Source organism: Sorex araneus, chromosome 3, assembly GCF_027595985.1.
Source record: "Sorex araneus isolate mSorAra2 chromosome 3, mSorAra2.pri, whole genome shotgun sequence".
In the NCBI taxonomy this organism is placed as follows: domain Eukaryota; kingdom Metazoa; phylum Chordata; class Mammalia; order Eulipotyphla; family Soricidae; genus Sorex; species Sorex araneus.
This window is the reverse complement of record NC_073304.1, coordinates 233,296,603-233,314,402: the sequence shown is the minus strand read 5'-3', so window position 1 is coordinate 233,314,402 and position 17,800 is coordinate 233,296,603. Positions and strand designations below refer to the sequence as shown.

At 60.7% G+C, this 17,800-nt stretch overlaps 1 protein-coding gene across 1 annotated transcript; it reads right to left on the bottom strand.

The window, feature by feature from the left end:
- Positions 1 to 9,727: 9,727 nt before the first annotated feature.
- SSTR2 (somatostatin receptor 2) lies at positions 9,728 to 17,285 on the bottom strand. Its single transcript, XM_055131160.1, has 2 exons — positions 17,037 to 17,285; positions 9,728 to 11,672 (listed from the first exon to the last, which is right to left on the bottom strand). Exon 2 carries the CDS (start codon positions 11,575 to 11,577, stop codon positions 10,471 to 10,473), a length of 1,107 nt encoding a protein of 368 aa, XP_054987135.1. The 5' UTR covers positions 11,578 to 11,672; positions 17,037 to 17,285; the 3' UTR covers positions 9,728 to 10,470.
- Between the last annotated feature and the right edge of the window lie 515 nt (positions 17,286 to 17,800).

Below are 17,800 nucleotides of genomic sequence, written 5' to 3'. Positions count from 1 at the left end.
CCGCCCGCCGCTCCCGCCCCCCCACCCCATTGGCCAGTACGGTTGAGGGCGGAAGAGCGTCCGCCCCGCCGCCGAGCGCCATGCTTGTTCCGGGCGGCACTGGGCGCAGCTACGGGGCCCGCGCGGCACTGTCCCTTTGCTGGTGCGACTGTGGGGCGGAGTGTGCTCGCTGGGGCTGGCGTCACCGGGGCCGGAGGAACCCTTTCCGTAACTAAGCATCGCGCCGTCTGATTGTAGTGTCTTCGTGCGTCATTGGGGACAGGGGTCTCTCTCCAGGACCCCCACGAGACGCGACTGCACGCTCGGCCTGCCCTCGGCCCCTTGGGAGCCCACAGTGTCCCGTCTACCGGTGATGGAGAGAAGAGGGGCTGCGGGAAGGTGGCAGAGAGGGACCCATCCCTGCGCGACTTCCATACCGTCCCGCTCCTTCACCTGGCAAACACCCTTCTATCCGGGCACCGCCCCTCCCCAGGTGCCGCCCCTCCACCCAGGTACCTCCCCTGCCCTCCAGGCTCTTCCCTCTTTACACAGGCACCGCCCCTTCGTCAGACACCGCTTCCTCTTCAGGTACCGCCCCCTCTTCAGGTACGCCCCTCTACCCAGGTACCGCCCCTTCCCTCCAGGCTCTTCCCTCTTTACACAGGCACCGCCCCTTCATCAGACACCGCTTCCTCTTCAGGTACCGCTCCTATCCCAGGCACCGCCCCCCGCCCAGGTACCGCCTCTACCCCCCAGGTACCGCCCCCTCTCTCCAGACACCTCCCTTTTCCCAGGCACCGCCCCCGAGGCAATGACCCTCCAACCAGGCCCAGGCCCCTCCCCCAGGCCCCGCCTCCTACCTCTAGGCACCGCCCTCCACCCAAGCTCCGCCCCGTAAGGCCCCGCCCTCTCCATTCGGCACCGTCCTCTCTTGGCCCCGCCTACGCTTAAGGCAGACAACGCCCTCACCTATGGCTCCGCCCCAGCACCGCCCCTTTCCTTCGGGCCCCGCCCCTCTTTCCAGGTCCCGCCCCCTTCGGACAAGGTTCTCTCCCTCCAGGCTCCGCCCTTCCCCTCTAGGCACTGCGCCTCCCTCCAGGTACAGCTGGTCTGTTTTTATAAATAAAAAACTAATTAGTGGGGCTGGAGTGATAGCACAGTGGGTAGGGCGTTTGCCTTACACGTGGCCGACCCAGGTTCGAATCCCAGCATCCCATATGGTCCCCCGAGCACTGCCAGGGATAATTCCTGAGTGCAGAGCCAGGAGTAACCCCTGTGCAATGCCGGGTGTGACCCAAAAATAAAATAAAAAAATAAAAAATAAAAAACTAATTAGTATATTTGTAATTAAAAATTTGATACAAAGAAGGGGCTTTGCTCTGGCCCACAGGCTTGAATACAATCGCTTAGTAAAAGTATTTCAATAGACATTTTATGCCAACAATAGTCTATTTTTACCTTCACAATAGCCTGCCAGTATTTCACTTTACACAGTGATGACAAGGACCGCGAGAGGCTTTTGAGTTTACGCAGTAATAACACAATCAAAGCCTGCCCACAGAATGAAGGGAGGAAATCCACACCTCCCCCTGCAAGGTTGACCGCACTCTCCACAAAACAGCCACCTCCCACCGCCGCCCCAGTTTCTTTACTAGCTCAAGTCACCTACCTCCTAAGAGATAGATTCAGCACTTGCACCTGAGATTTCCTCTCTGATCTGCTGGGACCACACCTGGCAATGCTCAGGGGCTGCACCTGGCAGTTGCTTGGGGGGGGAAAACACAAGAGGGTGCCAGGGCTCTAGCCAAGCCTCCTGTCTCCAAAACCTGGGCTCCGGCCCCTTTCACTCTCTCTGTCGCTCCTGGAACTAAATTGAAAACTCCCCTGCTGTGCTCCACAGCTGTTTCTGTGGTCTCACAACGGCCCACAAACTAAACACTGCTGGTTTGGGCTCGGGGCTGCAATTTGGGGTCACTGCAGCTCCACTCTGTGGGCGACATCTGGCAGTGTTGACGGCCAGCATCTGCACAACCTCAGCTCTCTGGGGAAGGACATCGCCTCTCTGTGTCACCTGGTGGTCCGGGGGTCTCTGTAGCATGGATGGCCAGCCACGGACAGCAGCCCCCTTCCTCTCCGAGAAGAGCTTTCCAGGGCAGGAGGGAAGCGTGGTGCCAACCTTCTCCAGGGCCAGCAGAGGGCGATGGTGACACGTAAGACTCCTGGAAGAGCGGGTACCCCAGCGACCAGCCCCCGTCTCCCGGAAGCTGGGGGTGACTCTGGACGGCCAGCTTCCCTGCTGGTCCCACCTGTGCCTCGTGCCTGGCACCCAGCAGCTTTCCCAGAGACACGACCGCCTGTCGCATTGCTTCTCGCTAAGCTCCATTTCTTTACAAATCCGCCTGCCTTTCAGGGCCTGGCCCAGGGAGTTTCTGGCCCCGTGAGAGGGCTGGTGGCGTCCCCTCCTGGGCTTTGCCCCGCTCTGCATCACGCCTGCTTCAGGGAGAGCCGAAGCCAGGGGTCCTGTCAGCAGCTGTAACATGGGCGTCTCCCTCTGCTCCCCGGACCAAGTTCCTGCGCTTCCCTGAAGGTGCCAGTGTGGCACTTCCGCCCGCAGAGTGAGCGACTCACCTGGCAGGGGCCCTGAGCCAACCTTGCCAGGGCACCGTGAGCTCCTCTGGCTGTGAGGAGACATAGCTTGGCCTTCCTCCTCTCTTATCTCCCCTTTGAATTAAAAAAAAAAAAATTGTTTTTTGTTTTGGGGCCACACCTGGCAGTACTCAGGTGTTATTCCCGGCTCTGCACTCAAACCGTTGCTGGCAACACTCAAGGGAACCAATGGGATGGCGGGGACCAAACCCGGGTTAGCCGAGTGCAAGGCAAGCTCTACTATTGCTCGGGCCCCAACCCCCCCCCCTTTGCTCACTCCTGGGAGCATCCATCCCCTCCCCTCCAGCCGTCTGCCTTCTCAAACCCGGCACGGATGCGGGGGCTGGGGAGAGGGGTCCTCCTTAAGCAGCTGGCCAGGTCAGGCGATGGAGGGGACAGCCAGGCTCACAGAGCTGGTGGCAGCTTCCTCCAGGAGCAATCTCGGCGTCTGAGTTTGTTGTTCTGTCGTATTGATTTATTTTCTGGGCGTCTGAGTCTGGCTCCAGGGGGCTGCACGGATCTCTGGGGCTGCTAACCCCTCTCCCTACCCCTCCCCTCTCTTGACTGTCTCCGTGTTTCAGGGGCTCGTGGTGATCAGACCCTCAAGGCATCACGGCGAGCGGTCATTTCCGGTCATTTCCGGCACTTGTGCAGGGCCTGCATTGCAGTTTCATTCTCTCCAGATGAGTGTGTGTGTGTGTGTGTGTGTGTGTCTGGGTGTCTGGGAGGGGGGCTTGCACCTGGTAGATCACGCTTAACTCCACAGGCTCAAGCAGCTTGGGGACCCCACACACCCAACCCCCACCCCCAGATCACAGCCTGTCCTCATCAGCGTCAGCCTGACCCCAGTCTCTGCTCCTGCAGTTCCTGTTCTTCTTCAGCCCTCGAGAGAATTGCAGAGCCCCAGGGGAGGCCAGGCCAGGTCATCTGCTGCCCCCCTTTCTGAAATGGGCGTGTCTGCTCTGGCAGTTTGGGGATCCGTGCTGCAGAGCCTCGGGGGAGGGGGTACAGAGGCGGCCCTGCAGGCTACTCAAGGGTCTGTGCTTGCAGGGCGTTGGTTGGTGGCCGGCGGGAAATGGACCCTGGCATTTCCATTCTAGGCCCCATCAGCTTCGGAACCAGCGCCGTGTGCGCGTGCGTGCGTGTCTGTCTGTCTGTCTGTCTGTGCGCGCTCTCCTCCTTCCTGTTTCCTAAGACAGGTAGCGGGCAAGCGGCAACATCGTGGGTTCGCTCCACTTGACCGCAGACGCCACTTGTTCTCTTTCCCTTTGCTCTGGGTTTGCCTCCGGCGGATCTGCCCTCCCAGACGGCTCTATAAATACTTGCAAAAATGAGTGGAGCTCCGGGCCCGCCGATGCCCCAGACCCGCGCGCGTTTCTGCTCCAGGAGGGTCCGGAAGCGGCTTTGGCGCCTTCAGTATCCGAGGCTGAGGCGTGACTCCTGCGAGCGAGCGGAGTGGGCTCACCCCGGCCAGCCCCGCCCCGCCACGGCTTGTTGGCATATTTTTTTTGCAAGAAGGATGGCACTGGGGGGGGGGGGCGAGAGGGGTCTGTAGCAGCACTCAGGGGCAGGGCCACACCTGGTGGTGATCGAGGGGCCACGTGGGACTCAGCAAGAACCTTCTGTGCCCTGCTGAGACGCTGCGCCAGGGCGGGCGTTTGCAGCCGAGCAGAAGGAGCGGGCGAGAAGAAAGGAAGGTGCTTCCCAGTTGCCAGAGAGGGGACCGGGAACACGACCTGGAGCGGGGCCGCCGGTGTCTGCAGGGAGGTGTCTTAGCTGGTATTCTACCCCGCCACACCGCGGCACGTTTGCTGTTTGCCCCCTGATCCCCTAAGGACCCCTTTCCTGTTACCCCGAAACAGTGGCAAGACAGATACCCTGCCTGAGGGGCGGGGACAGACCTCCGCATGCGTGACGTGTGCGTGCCTGTGTGCGTAGAGAGCACGTGCTTCTGCGCCGGACGCGTGCATGCTTCTGTGCGTGGTGCGTGCCGCCTCTGTCCCGGATGTGTGCGGCCTCTGTGGATGGAACATGCGTGCCTCCGTGTGCGTGTGTGCGTGTCTGTGTGCGTGGAGCATGCATGCCTCTGCACGTGTGTGCCTCTGCGTGATGTGTACATGCCTCTGTGCGTGGAGCGTGCATGCCTCCGTGTGTGCGTGCGTGTCTGTGCGTGGAGCACGCATGCCTCTGCGTGAGTGCATGCTCTGTGCGTGAGTGCGTGCCTCTGTGCATGAGTGCGTGCCTCTGAGAGTGGAGCGTGCATGTTTCTGTGCGTGGAGGGTGGTGCCTCTGTGCATGGAGCGTGCGCGTCTCTGTGCGTGCGTGAAGCGTGCGTGCCTCTGCGCGTGGAGCGTGCGTGTCTGCGTGGAGCGTGCGTGCCTCTGCGTGCCTATTTGTGTGCGTGGTGCATGCGTCCTTGGCCTGAGAGACAGCCCCGCGCCCTAATCGGGGCCACACTGGGGGCAAGTTTCGTGGGTGGGGGCCTGCGATTCGACCTGGTCTCCTTCCCTGCCACCCCGGGCGCTAGGGGAAGGCCCAGATGGGCAGCGGCTGTCCCCGCCCCAGCAGTGCGCTGTCCACGGGGGGAGGGGAGAGAGGGACAGCGCCCCGCCACCTGCGTGTTCCGGGGAAGAGATTGGGGGACGGTTTCAAAATGCGGAAAGAGGCCTGCGACTTGGAGAGGAAGCCGAGAAGAGAGGACTGCCCTCTGCCCCGGAGCGTGGGCGGTGACCCCACGGTGAGGTCCTGTCCAGTCTGAGCCTCGGCTGCAGAAGCATCGGGGCGGGCAGCGCAGCGGCCACGAAGGGAGCTCGGACCCATCCCGCAGACGGCGCCCCAGCCTGGACCCGTGAGTGCCGCAGCGGCCCTCGGGGTGCTGGGCTGGAGGGCCAGGGGGGTGGGGCTGGAAGGGCCCTCCTCGATGGGAAGGGACACCGGCCTGGGGTGACGCCTGACAGCGGTCCCGGGTGACCCCCGCAGGCCACCTCCCTCCCGCCCCCCCCCCCATTGGCACCCAGCTGGGCAGCGGCCAGGAGGCTGGACGAGGAAGCGTGTCTGAGCATCAATGAGCGAAGTTTGCGTTGAGGCAAGCGCTTGCTTCTCAGGCCGGGATAGCGCTGGCCGCGGGGCTGGTGGCATGGTGGGCAAGGGTCAGTGGGAGGGACCCTCTCTTCTCCGCCTGCCACTCCCTTTTTTATTTTTAATTTTTGCTTTTTTGGGGGGTCACACCGGGAAATGCACAGGGGTTACTCCTGGCTTTGCACTCAGGAACAACAACAAAAAAAAACCCTGCCCATGGCTGACCCGGGTTCGATCCCATCCCCAGCACCCCATAGGGTCCCCTGAGCCTCTCCAGGAGGGATTCCTGGGCGCAAAGCAGGGAATCAGCCCTGAGCACTGCCAGGTGTGACCCCAAAACCGAACAACAAAAAAGCCCCACCCAGTGGCCCCCGGAAACCCGACCTTTAAGCAGCACCACGGTGGTACCCGAGGTTGAACCCGCCCCCCCTCATGACGCCTTGCTCCCCCCATCACGCGGTATCTCCCGGTTTGGGAAGCCTGGTGCCCACCGCTCCCAGCTGCGGTCACTCTCCTGCCGGCTCACCGAGGTGGCCCGAGTCTGCAGGCAGGAGCTGGGTGAGCAAGGGGGCCCCGAGTTACGCCCTCCCGGGGTCTGGGTGAGGCCATCTGCTCCCCAAACTGCTCGTGCAGAACACCCCAGAGACGCTGCCTCAGAGACGCTTCCACACACAGGCCGGGGGAAAGGTATAGAAGGGGCCAGTGGTGTCTGCTTGCGCCATGCGCCCACATGAGCTGGCGCCCCAGGTGTGGGCACCGCCCTAGGGCGCCCCGTGTGCTGTGTCGTGTATGTGTGTGCATGCAGAGTCCACAGAAAAGGAGAAAATTCCAGCCCCTGCTTACGGCTACAGCCCCAGAAACTCACCTGGGTCTCCTGTAGTGCCTTTGGGAAGAACCGGCTCAGGGGTCAGGGGTCATGGCTGGCGGGAGTTGGGGGACACTCTATGTGGTGTTGGGGCTCAAAGGTAAGCGCCCTACCTGCTGTACTGTCTCTCCCTGGGGGAAGAAATTTCTTTTTTATAAAAATTTAGTCACATTAAAAAAAAAAGGGGGAGGGGCTGGAGCAATAGCACAGCGGGTAGGGCGTTTGCCTTGCACGCGGCCGACCCGGGTTCGATTCCCAGCATCCCATATGGTCCCCTGAGCACCGCCAGGAGTAATTCCTGAGTGCAGAGCCAGGAGTAACCCCTGTGCATCGCCAGGTGTGACCCAAAAAGCAAAAAAAAAAAAAAAAAAAAAAAAAAAAAAAAGGGGGGGTATAAAAAAAATAAAAAATAAATAATTTAGTCACGCCTGGCAGTGCTCAGGGCACCATATGGGGTGCTGGGGATTGAGTCCCGGTCGGGCACAGGCAAGGCAAGCACCCTACCCACTGGACTCTCTGGCCCCTAGGGGAAGAGACTCGGGTGGGACAGTGGTGCTTCTGCACATGCAGACGGGGCAGGTGAATGAATGACACGCAGTGTCTTAGGGGGCTGGTGAGTGAATACTCCAGGGGACCTTTTCCCCCCACTCCCACCCCCAGTTTCTGATGAATCTCTCGGTGCCTTTCTGGAAGGTTCCAGGACCCCTTTGCAGTGCTGACTGGCGCTGTCCTGATGTATCTCTCCACACCGGGACCCCACGCTCTTGCTGAGAGCCTTAGCAGGACGATTTCCCCTTCGGAGACAGTAAACTGCTTCTCAGCTCTATTTTTGTTTGGGGGGCTACCCCCCAGAGTGCCCAGGCCTTACTCCTTACTCCAGGCTCTGTGCTCAGGGCTCACTTCTGACGGTGGTCCAGGACCATGGAGGGTGCCCGGGATTGAACTCGGGTCCCGTACGTGCAAGACAGGTGCTGCCCCTTGCTGCTGCCCTACCCCTGCGACCCCTGGGGCCCCTGGACTCCTTTCGTCTGGGTGCTGGTTGGGCTGAGGCCCCTCCCCCTCCCCCTTCCCCCCCAATGCCTGGCTCGGCCTTTTGCCCAGAGACTGGGGGCGGCTGCTTGAGGCGGGAGGGGGCGGGTGGCGTAGGGATCGTGGGACCATCTGAACTACCTGGCAATTATTTCTCCCGGTCCTTCTGTCCTGGGAATCTGTGTCTGAAGTTAAGGAGCAGCATTTATTCCAGCCCCTGAGAACATGTCACATTCTAATAATGGGGAAGCCGGCTTGAAAGCATTTCCTTCCAAATAATTGCTTGTTTTTATAGAGGAGGAGGAGGGCGTGGGAGGAGGTGCAGGGGAGGGGGGGGAGGCGGGGCTGGTAGCACCCCTGGAATCCTGAGCTGAACCTGTGAGCGAATTTCCCTTTAGGCATGCCGGGGGGATTTTGGCCGTGGCCGGGCTTTTGTCTTAACAAGTTTGGGGGTGCAGGGGGCACACCCAAGAGTGCTCATGGTCCCCCGACTTGCCGAGACAGATCCTGGGACTCCTGCCAAGCCATCTCCCCGCTCCCGTATAATCTTGATCCTGTCTCTGATCATGGGTGCTCGGGCTTATTTCTCCATCACGTGTCTCGTGTGTGTTGGGGTGGGGGATGGGAGCGGGGCTCCCCCAGCGGTGCTCAGGGCTCACCCCTGAACCCTGTGCTCAGGGCTCACTCCTGGAGGGGCTCAGGGAAACGCTGCGTGATTCTGGGGGTCTGAACTAAGTGTAAGGCAAGTGCCTCCGTTTCCTTCCCAGCCCTTTATTATAAATCTGAGTCTTCTTTTTCCTTCCCCCACCCCTCAGCCGCGGTGTTCGAGGACAAGGCGAGGTTTTATTGGTACCCGCCAGTAGACCAGTGCAGGCAGGGGTGGCAGCTGGGCCTCTGCAGTCCGGTCCTGTGGCTCATGAGGTGCCAAGGGGGAGGCTGTCTCAGGAGACGAGGGGAGGGGCGTCCTTGCCAGCACCCCGGGGCCTGTTCCTCTGTTACGATCCGGAGACTACCATCATCTTTTTTTTTTTTTTTTTGCTTTTTGGGTCACACCCGGCGATGCACAGGGGTTACTCCTGGCTCTGCACTCAGGAATTATCCCTGGCGGTGCTCAGGGGACCCTATGGGATGCTGGGAATCGAACTTGGGTTGGCCACGTGCAAGGCAAACGCCCTACCTGCTGTGCTATCGCTCCAGCCCCTACCATCATCTTTTAACACCGGGCCGGGATCTCGGCATACCCTCCATGGCGCAGGAGGAGAAAATACCCTTGATGTGGTGGCGTCTGTGTGTTCGGGACAGCAGCAGGAGAATGGCCCCTGGGGGCTGTGGCCTTGGTGACTGGCACTTACCAGGTACACACGGTGGGTGAGAGGCCCCGTCCCATCGTCACCCACCTGCGGATGCCCCCCCACGCCCCCACAGCTCCGTATTGGCTGGTGGACGGAGTCTTGGACTCACGGGTCATGTCCTGGGTGCTTGACTCTGCCCCGGGAACCCCCCGAGTGGCCAGCTCGGTACCCACAGTCCCTAAGAAAGCCCCTCTGAGTTCTCTGTCTCATTCCTGCCTCATTCAGAACCTGGCATTAGGGGGCGAACCAAAGAACCATTTCCGTGGTCTCTTGTAGAGGGGTCGTTCCGCTTCATTCTCATTCATTTCTCTTCATGGTGGGAGAACAGACGGGCTGCCCCATGAGAATTACAGCATATGTGTGTGTGTGTGTATAAAATATGTAAATTTTTTCTTTTTTGCCTTTCCTGTTAGTGATTTCTATCCTCCTGCCCCACACCCATAGCTCCCTTAAAAAAAAAAAAAAACTTAAACAAAGCTGACTTTGTCTTGATAAACAGCAATCAATGATCACGACAATCCCTTTGGGTAAATGAATCATTCCTTGATTATACCCGAAAGAGGAAATACCCACATATTTGTGTTTGGGGGCTCCCCCTTCCTTTGACCTGACACCGCAAGTGGCCAGGAGAGGAACAGATTGGGGAGGGGAAAATGCCTGTGTGATTCTCAGAGCCTTGGAACACACACACACACACACACACACACACACACACACACACACACACACACAATCATAGACACTTTCATTTTTGAGCACAAAATCATCTCTCCAGGTCCACACTGCCAGGATAAGAGCGATCCCAGAACTCTGACTTTATTTCCCTCGTGGGGAGTTTCATTTCCACGGTGACATGGGGTGGGAGTCGCTCCACGTGTCCCGCGCACACTGGACTCTATTACTCGTGGACTGAAACACAGAAAACGAAATGGCCGCTCAGGGGCCAGACGGGTATATACAAGTATAACTGTAAGAACACGTGACAGCAAATGGACTCTTAGATACAGGGGCACACGGACACAGCTCTGTCCCTTCTGGGTGCCTCCGACCTGGCCCCGCGGCCCCTGGCCGGACAGGCTCTCTTCTGGAAAGGTCCACCTGCATTTCCATTGTTTGCATCCAGGCAGGAGCTGACGGTGGCGTCCATCAGCCTTCACTCAGGCGCTGCACTCTGAATCGGACCCCTTCTCTGCGGAGTGGCCCCCTTTCTCTATTCTAGAAGCCGGCTGTGATGAGGAGAAGCGGAGGATGCAGGGGTGGGGGGGGGAAGCTCAAGCCGTTTAGCAGAGCTTGGACTTTAGTTGGGGGGAAGGAGTTTGGGTCACACACCTAAGCTCGGGACTTACTTCTAGCTCTGCACTCAGGAGTCACTCCTGGCGGTGCTCAGGGGACCAGAGGGGGTGCCGGGGATCGAACCCGGGTCGGGCGCAGGCAAGGCAAGGCCAGGCCAGCGCCCTCCTGGCTGGCCGGTCGCTCCAACCCCAGGGTTGGCCTTCTGGGGATGTGATCTTCGCGGGCCCTTCAGATCGCGGTCTGGAGGTCTCCGTTGAGGAGGGTCCTCTGCGTCTCGGTGGTCTCGTTCAGCCGGGACTTCTCCTGCTTGCTGTCGCTCCGCTCCCCGTCGTCCGGGCCGCTCATCTTGACCAAGCAGAGAACATTCTGGAAGCTCTTCTTGAAGTTGTCGGACAAGAAGGCGTAGAGGATGGGGTTGGCACAGCTGTTGGCGTAGGTGAGGATGACCACGAAGTCGAACATGCCCTTCAGGGCGGGCGTGGGGCTGATGACCACGGACACGGAGGAGACGTTGAAGATGTAGAAGGGGAGCCAGCAGAACATGAAGACGGCCACCACGATGGACACCATGCGGGTGACCTTCTTCTCCGACCTCTTCCTCTTGGAGGAGCCCACCCGGATGCCCGACGACTTGACCTTGATGATGATGAACAGGTAGCAGAGGCAGATGATGGCCAGGGGCACCAGGAAGCCCAGGATGAAGGCGTAGATGATGAAGCCGGTGTACCAGGCCCCCGACTCCCCGGGCCAGTTGATGGTGCAGCTGCTCCGCCCCCACTGGTTGCTCCGGAGCCCGGCGTAGATCATGATGGGCAGGATGACCAGCAGCGACACCCCCCACACGGCCAGGCTGATCATCTTGGCTGTCCGCGGGCGCCTCCACTTGGCGGACTTGATGGGGTGCACCACGGCCAGGTAGCGGTCGATGCTCATGACGGTCAGGCAGAAGATGCTGGTGAACTGGTTGATGCCGTCCACCGTCATGACCACGCGGCAGATGGCCTTGCCGAACGGCCAGTGCACCAGCGCCACCTGCATGGCCAGGAAGGGCAGCCCCAGCATGAAGAGCTCGTCGGCGATGGCCAGGTTGAGGATGTAGATGTTGGTGATGGTCTTCATCTTGGCGTAGCGCAGGATGACGTAGATGACCAGCGTGTTGCCGCACAGGCCCACGATGCAGACCACGAAGTAGATGAAGGTGAGGACCGCGTTGCTGGCCGTGTCGTAGTAGGGCTCCGTCAGGTTGGAGCCGTTGGTGGCCGCCACCCACCCGTCAGCGTCCAGCGGAGACGGGGAGAAGCGGCTCCCGTTGAGAAGGTCATCGGCCAGCTCCATGGCTGGGGGCTGTCGCAGGCCTGGCGCCGGCGGCCCCAGGTCTTTTTCTTACTCGCTCCTTAGGGGGTCCCAGAGCCAGGGATCCGCTGTGGCATCTGGGGAGGAAGGAAAGGAAGGAAGGAAGGAAGGAAGGAAGGAAGGAAGGAAGGAAGGAAGGAAGGAAGGAGGGAGGGAGGGAGGGAGGGAGGGAGGGAGGGAAGGAAGGAAGGAAGGAAGGAAGGAAGGAAGGAAGGAAGGAAGGAAGGGGAGGGAGGGAGGGAGGGAGGGAGGGAGGGAGGGAAGGAAGGAAGGAAGGAAGGAAGGAAGGAAGGAAGGAAGGAAGGAAGGGAAGGAAGGAAGGAAGGAGGAAAGGAGGGAGGGAGGGAGGGAGGAAAGGAAAGGAAGAAAGGAAGGGAAGGAGGGAGGAAAGGAAGAAAAGAGGGAGGGAGAGAGGGAGAAGGAAGAGAGGAAAGAAAGGGAAGGAAGAAAGGAAGGGAAGGAGGGAGGGAAGAAGAAAGGAAGGGAGTTAAGAATGGAGGGAGGGAGGGGATGGGGAGGGAGAGGGAGGGAAGAAGGGAGGGAGGGAGGGAGGGAAGGAGGGTCCATCAGTTGGTTGTCCACCCTGGCTCGCCCCCTTTCCTGAGGACCCTTTCAGACACGTTCTTTACCTGACATGCCGGGTGGGTGCTTCCTTGGTCCAAGGCACCCTAGATATATTTTTTCATATCCTGGGCTTACTCCTGGCTTTGCGCTCAGGGATCACTCCTGGCGGGCATGGGGGACTCTGCGGGGTGCCAGGGATCCTTGGCAGCAGGCCAGGCCAATGCCCTACCTGCCGTACCATTGCTCCGGCCCCAGGGTGACACTTTCTGATTCCTGTGCACTGCTGGAGGCTTTGCTTGTGAGGGGAGGGTGTGGCTCATGTCCCCCCAGGTAACCCTGTCATCCCTGGTGACGCATGTGTGGGAGATGGCCTTGGCTGCAAAAAAAAAAAAAAAAAAAAGGAAAAGAAAAAAGTACTTTGATCCCTAGGTGGTTGAGAGTCCAAACGGTCTCAAACCTGTACGGTTTGAGGGGACATTAGGCACTGACCCACCAGGGGCTGATGCTGGCTTGAAGGAATGCCACGCCCACTTGCTGACTTCTTGGGAGTCTCTGTTCTCGGGCCACACCCTGTGGGGCTCAGGGCTGACTCCTGGCTCTGTGCTCAGGGATCATTCCTGGTTGTGCTTGGGGGAGCATAAGGGGTGCTAGGACTGAACCCAGGTTGGCTGTGTGCAAGGCAAGTGTCCTACCCACTATATTATCATCCCTCTCTCTCCTCTCTCTGCCCAGGGAGCCTTTTCATTCTAAGAAGCTGGAATGGGGAGAGAAAACTCTGACATCAGAGGCAAAGCAAACCCGGACTCCACCCCCAAGGCCGTGTGACAGTCAGCCCGCCACCGCTCTGATGGCCATGAAAATGGGTGGTCCTGATGGTGAACCAAGGATCACATGTTCCTGGGCTGGAGGCTGGAGTTCCATCCTGTTGACTCCTTCTTGAAATCTACCTGGGGTTGGAGCGGTATTACAGCAGGGAGGGCGTGTTTGCCTTGCACGTGGGACCCCCCCACCCCGGGGTTCGATCCCTGGCATCCAGATGGTTCCCTGAGCACCGCCAGGAGTGATCCCTGAGTGCAGAGCCTGGAGTCAGCCCCGAGCACCTCTGGGTGTACCCCAAAGTCCCCTGCCCCAAATTCTACCTACACAATATATGATTTTACACATACGTGTTGTATATAAATTTGGGTTTTGTTGTATATTTGGCCACACCAGGCAATGCTCAGGGATTACTCCCAGCTCAGCTCTCAGGAATTATTCCTGACGGGGCTCAGGGGACCGTATGGGACATGGGAGATCGAACCCGGGTTGGCTGTGTGCAAGGCAAATGCCCTACCTGCTGTACTGTCGCTCTGACCCCGAAACGCTTTATTTTATTTTTTGTACAGCACTGAGCCTCGGCCCGTGGCCAGCCCCCTCCCACCTCACCCCCAGCCCCAGCAGAGCTGTAGTGGGTGGGGCTAAGACCCCCTAGAGAACACGATCTGGTCCAGGACCTCTAGAAGTTTTTGTTTTTTAAATGAAGCTAAGTAGTTTGTTTGTTTGTTTTTTTTTTGTTTTAACGGAAACTTGCTTTGGACTGTGTGAGAGGAGAGGAAGAGAGGAAACATGTTCAAGCGAACACAGGCCGCTCCAGGTAGAAGTCAGCCAGCGGGCACGCCAGCAGGAGACGTGGTCCACGCGGGCCGGAAGAGCGAGCCTCGTCTGCAACTATCAAGAAATCGTAAGAACTCTGGGTGGCTTGGGCTTGATTTGGGTTTTCAATTTGGGGGCGATGGGAGGGGGCTCTCCGGTGATTCTTGGAAAGATTCGATGCTCAGGGTCACAGGGCGCGGCTGGGGTGGGGGTCTGAGGCGCCCTTCATGGGGGGCTCTCACGTGTTCGACGCCCCCCTCCCGCGTTCCCCCCGCCTGGAGCGGTCCCAGCCCTGGCTTGCTGTTGTTTCTGAAAGGCACGCTCGGGTTTATTTGGATTCCCTCTGAAGCTTGTTTTTCTGCTTCTCCAGTGTCCAGCGCTTGACCTCCTCGTGCCTCGAGAGCCCTTTCCTGAGTGGAATGCGCCTCCCGCCTCCCCCCGAACAAGGACCAAAGCAGAGGTCCCCACCTCAGAGGCAGGCTCAAGCCTGGAGCTGACAGCCCCCCTGCCCGCCCTCCCCCCCCCCCCCGCCCCCGCCCCCGCCCGCGTGGGGCTCTATCACAGCACCCATCCCCCCCTCCTGGGTCCCCTGGGTCCCCCCCTCAGGTGGGGCTCAGATCCTCCCTCCACCCCCATCTGGGAACAGGAAACTGAAGCTGCGGTGAAGTCATTTGCTCTCATTCCCTCCAAGCTGGGAGAGCTGAGATTTGATTACAGGATTCCCCCCCCCATTTCCTCCCCCCTTTCCCCCCCTCTCCCCTTACCCCCCCCTCCCTCTCTGGCACATCAACTGCTCAGCGGGCTGGAAAATGAGCTGCAGGTGATTGCGGCTGGATTTAAACCAGTGGCCCCTCCGTGCGGGGACCCCCGTCACACGGTAGGCGTGGACCCCAAGGGCCAACTGTCGCACGTCACTGGAATTCAGCTTGTCATTCCCAGAAATTAACGAGGGGAGGGGGGCGGGGCCGCCTTCCGTCGGGACAGCCGCGCCTCGCGGCCAGGCGCAGGGATGGGCTGGAGCCTCTAGGAGGCGACAAGTTCGTGGAGGAGAGAGACAAGGGACCGGGTTAAAGAGGGTGTGAACTGCATGGGAAATAAGGGATTCGGAACACGGTTCTGTGTGTGCGCCCAGGGGCGGGGGTGGGGGGTGAGGGGGGGGTGCGGCGTGCAGAGGGTAGTTTGAGCCGGTTTGGTTCTCGGTCCCTGTTTTGGCGGTGCTGGCGGGGTTGTAACTCAGATCAGCTGCACGCGCGAGGCAGGAACTTGACCGCGGCAGCCACACCCCGGGGGTGTCTGGACTCCAAGAATTAAAGTGGAGAGGGGAGGGGCGCCCCTGGGGGTGGACCCTGGGCACGACCCTTCCCCCGCCCCCCAGTGCCTGAGCAAAGATGAGAGACGTTTCCTTAAGGTTTGGAGGGCGCTGCTGTGAGCCCCGGGGGTCTTAGCAACCGTCTTGGAGGACCCCGCCCTGCCCCCACCCCCCAACACACACACACATACACTGTGTGTGTGGCATTTCTGCAAAGCGTTTTGGGAACCCGACTCCTAACGCCCGCCTCGGGTGGGAAGCATCAGCCCGTCGCTGCTCAGAGCAGGGCTACGAAGCCTTCCCTAGTTTTGGATTATTTTGGATTATTTTGTGTCTCTCCGCGGGTGTTTTCTTGTCGGTTACCTGAAATCCACAGACCCGGAAGTCTCGTTGAGCATCTCCCCCCTCCCACTCCCGGGGTTTATTAGCATATTTAGCGGTGTATTAGCATATTTAACGGGCCAGGGTACAGCCTCGGAGAATGCAGACCCCTGGGAGCCAAAGCCCCCGCTGTCGCAGCCCAGCACCCGCGAGTGAGGGGCGGTGATGGTGCAGGTGGGCTGGGAAGTCAGCCCCTGACTTCAGACCTCACTGCCCTTCTGGCTGGAGTCCCACCCAACGGGACACGAAGCTGTTTCTATTATTAATTCTTCTTCTTCTTCTTCTTAGCTGGGGAGCTCCTCCGAAGGAGAAATGAGTTTATTTCAATCACAGCGCCTCTGATGTCAGCTGCCTGAGCCCGGGGTCCTGGCCCGGGAGGGGGGCGGTGGCGGGTTCGCGCCAGGCGGGCAGATGCTTGCTGGATGGTGATTCAAAGAACCCACAGGAAAGTCCGGCTTTGGTCGTGGCTTTTTTTTTTTCCCCTGTCTTTGCAGGGCTGAGAATGGGCAGATCCCAGGAAGGGCTGGTTGTCCGTTCGTGCCCGAGCAGTGTGCGTCCCCGCCTCCCCCCGGGGGGCTGTGTGAATCAAGGACCCAGCGCTGGGGTGGCGACCAGCTTCGACACTCAGCCTCATTTTCCCCTTTCGCCAACTCAGCCCCCACCCTCCACTGCCCTGCAGGCCTGCTGGACCCGATTGAGTGTGTCCAGAGGACTCGGAGCCCCGGCAGGCAGACAACCACCCGGGCGGACATGCCACCGCAGCGCTCGTGCGCCCGGGAAACGGGCGGGCAGCGCCGGTCCGGGGCGCGGACTCCCCGGCGGGCACAAGCGCATCCGACTCTCAGACCATCAACCCCGGAGGTTTCATGGATCCCCCGGTATTTCCAGGAGGGGGAGGGTTACGGCCTTTGTGCACGCTGCCAGGCTCTGACTGCAGAGGGGAAGCCACGGGTGGCACAGGGACCAGCTATGGCTGGGGATCCCCAAACCTGAACACAGGAGCCTCCCGGCCCTGCGCTGGGGGAACGGCCCCTTCTCGCGTTTGGGATCCGTCACCTGGACCCGGTGTGGGCGCACACGGGCGCTGCTGGGTGCACCGCCCCACCCCCACATTCTCTCTGCCACCCAGTTTTCCATCAGGTGGGGTTTTCTGGGTAGGTGCTGGGAGAGAAGTTGTCCCACTGCTGCGGCCACCGGGGTGCCAAGCTGGGGCACGCAGACCGGACAAGGGTGCCCTTCGGTAGCGGCCCCCGCAACCCACAGCGCTCCGCACTGCCCGGGCACCCAAACCGCCGTCCCCACCCCCCTAAAAGACACACCCAGACCTGTAACTTGGAACAGAGGCGTGCGACCCCCGTGCCACGCATATGCGCTAAGGTGCCCAGACGCGCCCTCGGCTCCCTGCATCCGTGCGTCTGTTGGTGTGCTTGCGTGCGTCCGTCCATCCACCCATCCATCCATCTGTGCGTCTTTTTCCCACCTGTGCGTGTGTTTGCGCGCGCGCGCACACACACACAAACACACACACACACGCACGCACGCCCACCCACCTCACCTTGGCTTCGCACCGCAATCCTCTCGCGGGCCAGCGACAGTTTCCCAGCCCAGTCCTGCGCCGGGCGCCCCGCAGCTCGGCTGGCCCCGGTGCTGGACGTGCGGAGCGTTTGGCTGCAGCTCGCCTCGCGCCGCCCGAGCCCGCCCGGCCCCGCCGACGCTGGGCGCTGCCGAGCCGCGGGGCGAGGCTGCGGCAGCGGCGGGCGCGGGGCGGCGGGCGCAGAGCGAGCGTGCCCGGTGGCCGCGCCGCCTGCACTGGCCGGGTGGCGTCTGGGCCCCTCGGCACCTTTCCCCACGCCCCCCACCCGGTGACGTCACGGCGGCTGAGCTCCGCCCGCCGGGCCCCGTAGGAGGACGCCGGGGAGCCGGGGGTGGGTGGGGGACGTGCAGGAGGGGGGGGAGTTGCCTGGGGCGGGCAGGGAGGGGGTCAGCAGGCGGGGACAGCTCTGGGGGGCCTGTCCCCCCTCCCCGCCCCCGCACTAGGAGGCAGGGAAGGGTCAAGCTGATCTAGCCTCCCCTAGACTCACCCTCCGGGGCTTTTCTGGGGCGTGCACCGGGCAATTCTGTTTGCAACGTGATTGCGGCGGCTGGAGGAGCCCCAGCCTGGCCCCGGGGTCTGCACGAGCTCAGGGAGACGAGGGGGCAACGCTGAGTCCAGCTCGGGTCTTCCCTGGTGGGAAAGAGAGTGAGGGGGGGCACGGATGGGGGTGGACGGGGTGGGCGAGCGGGCATTCAGCGCCTCTCCATCACCCCTTCACACATAGC

What these genes read in the sequence shown, in the direction of transcription:
- SSTR2 (XM_055131160.1), bottom strand. Translation starts at nt 11,577, where the DNA reads ATGGAGCTGGCCGATGACCTTCTCAACGGGAGCCGCTTCTCCCCGTCT.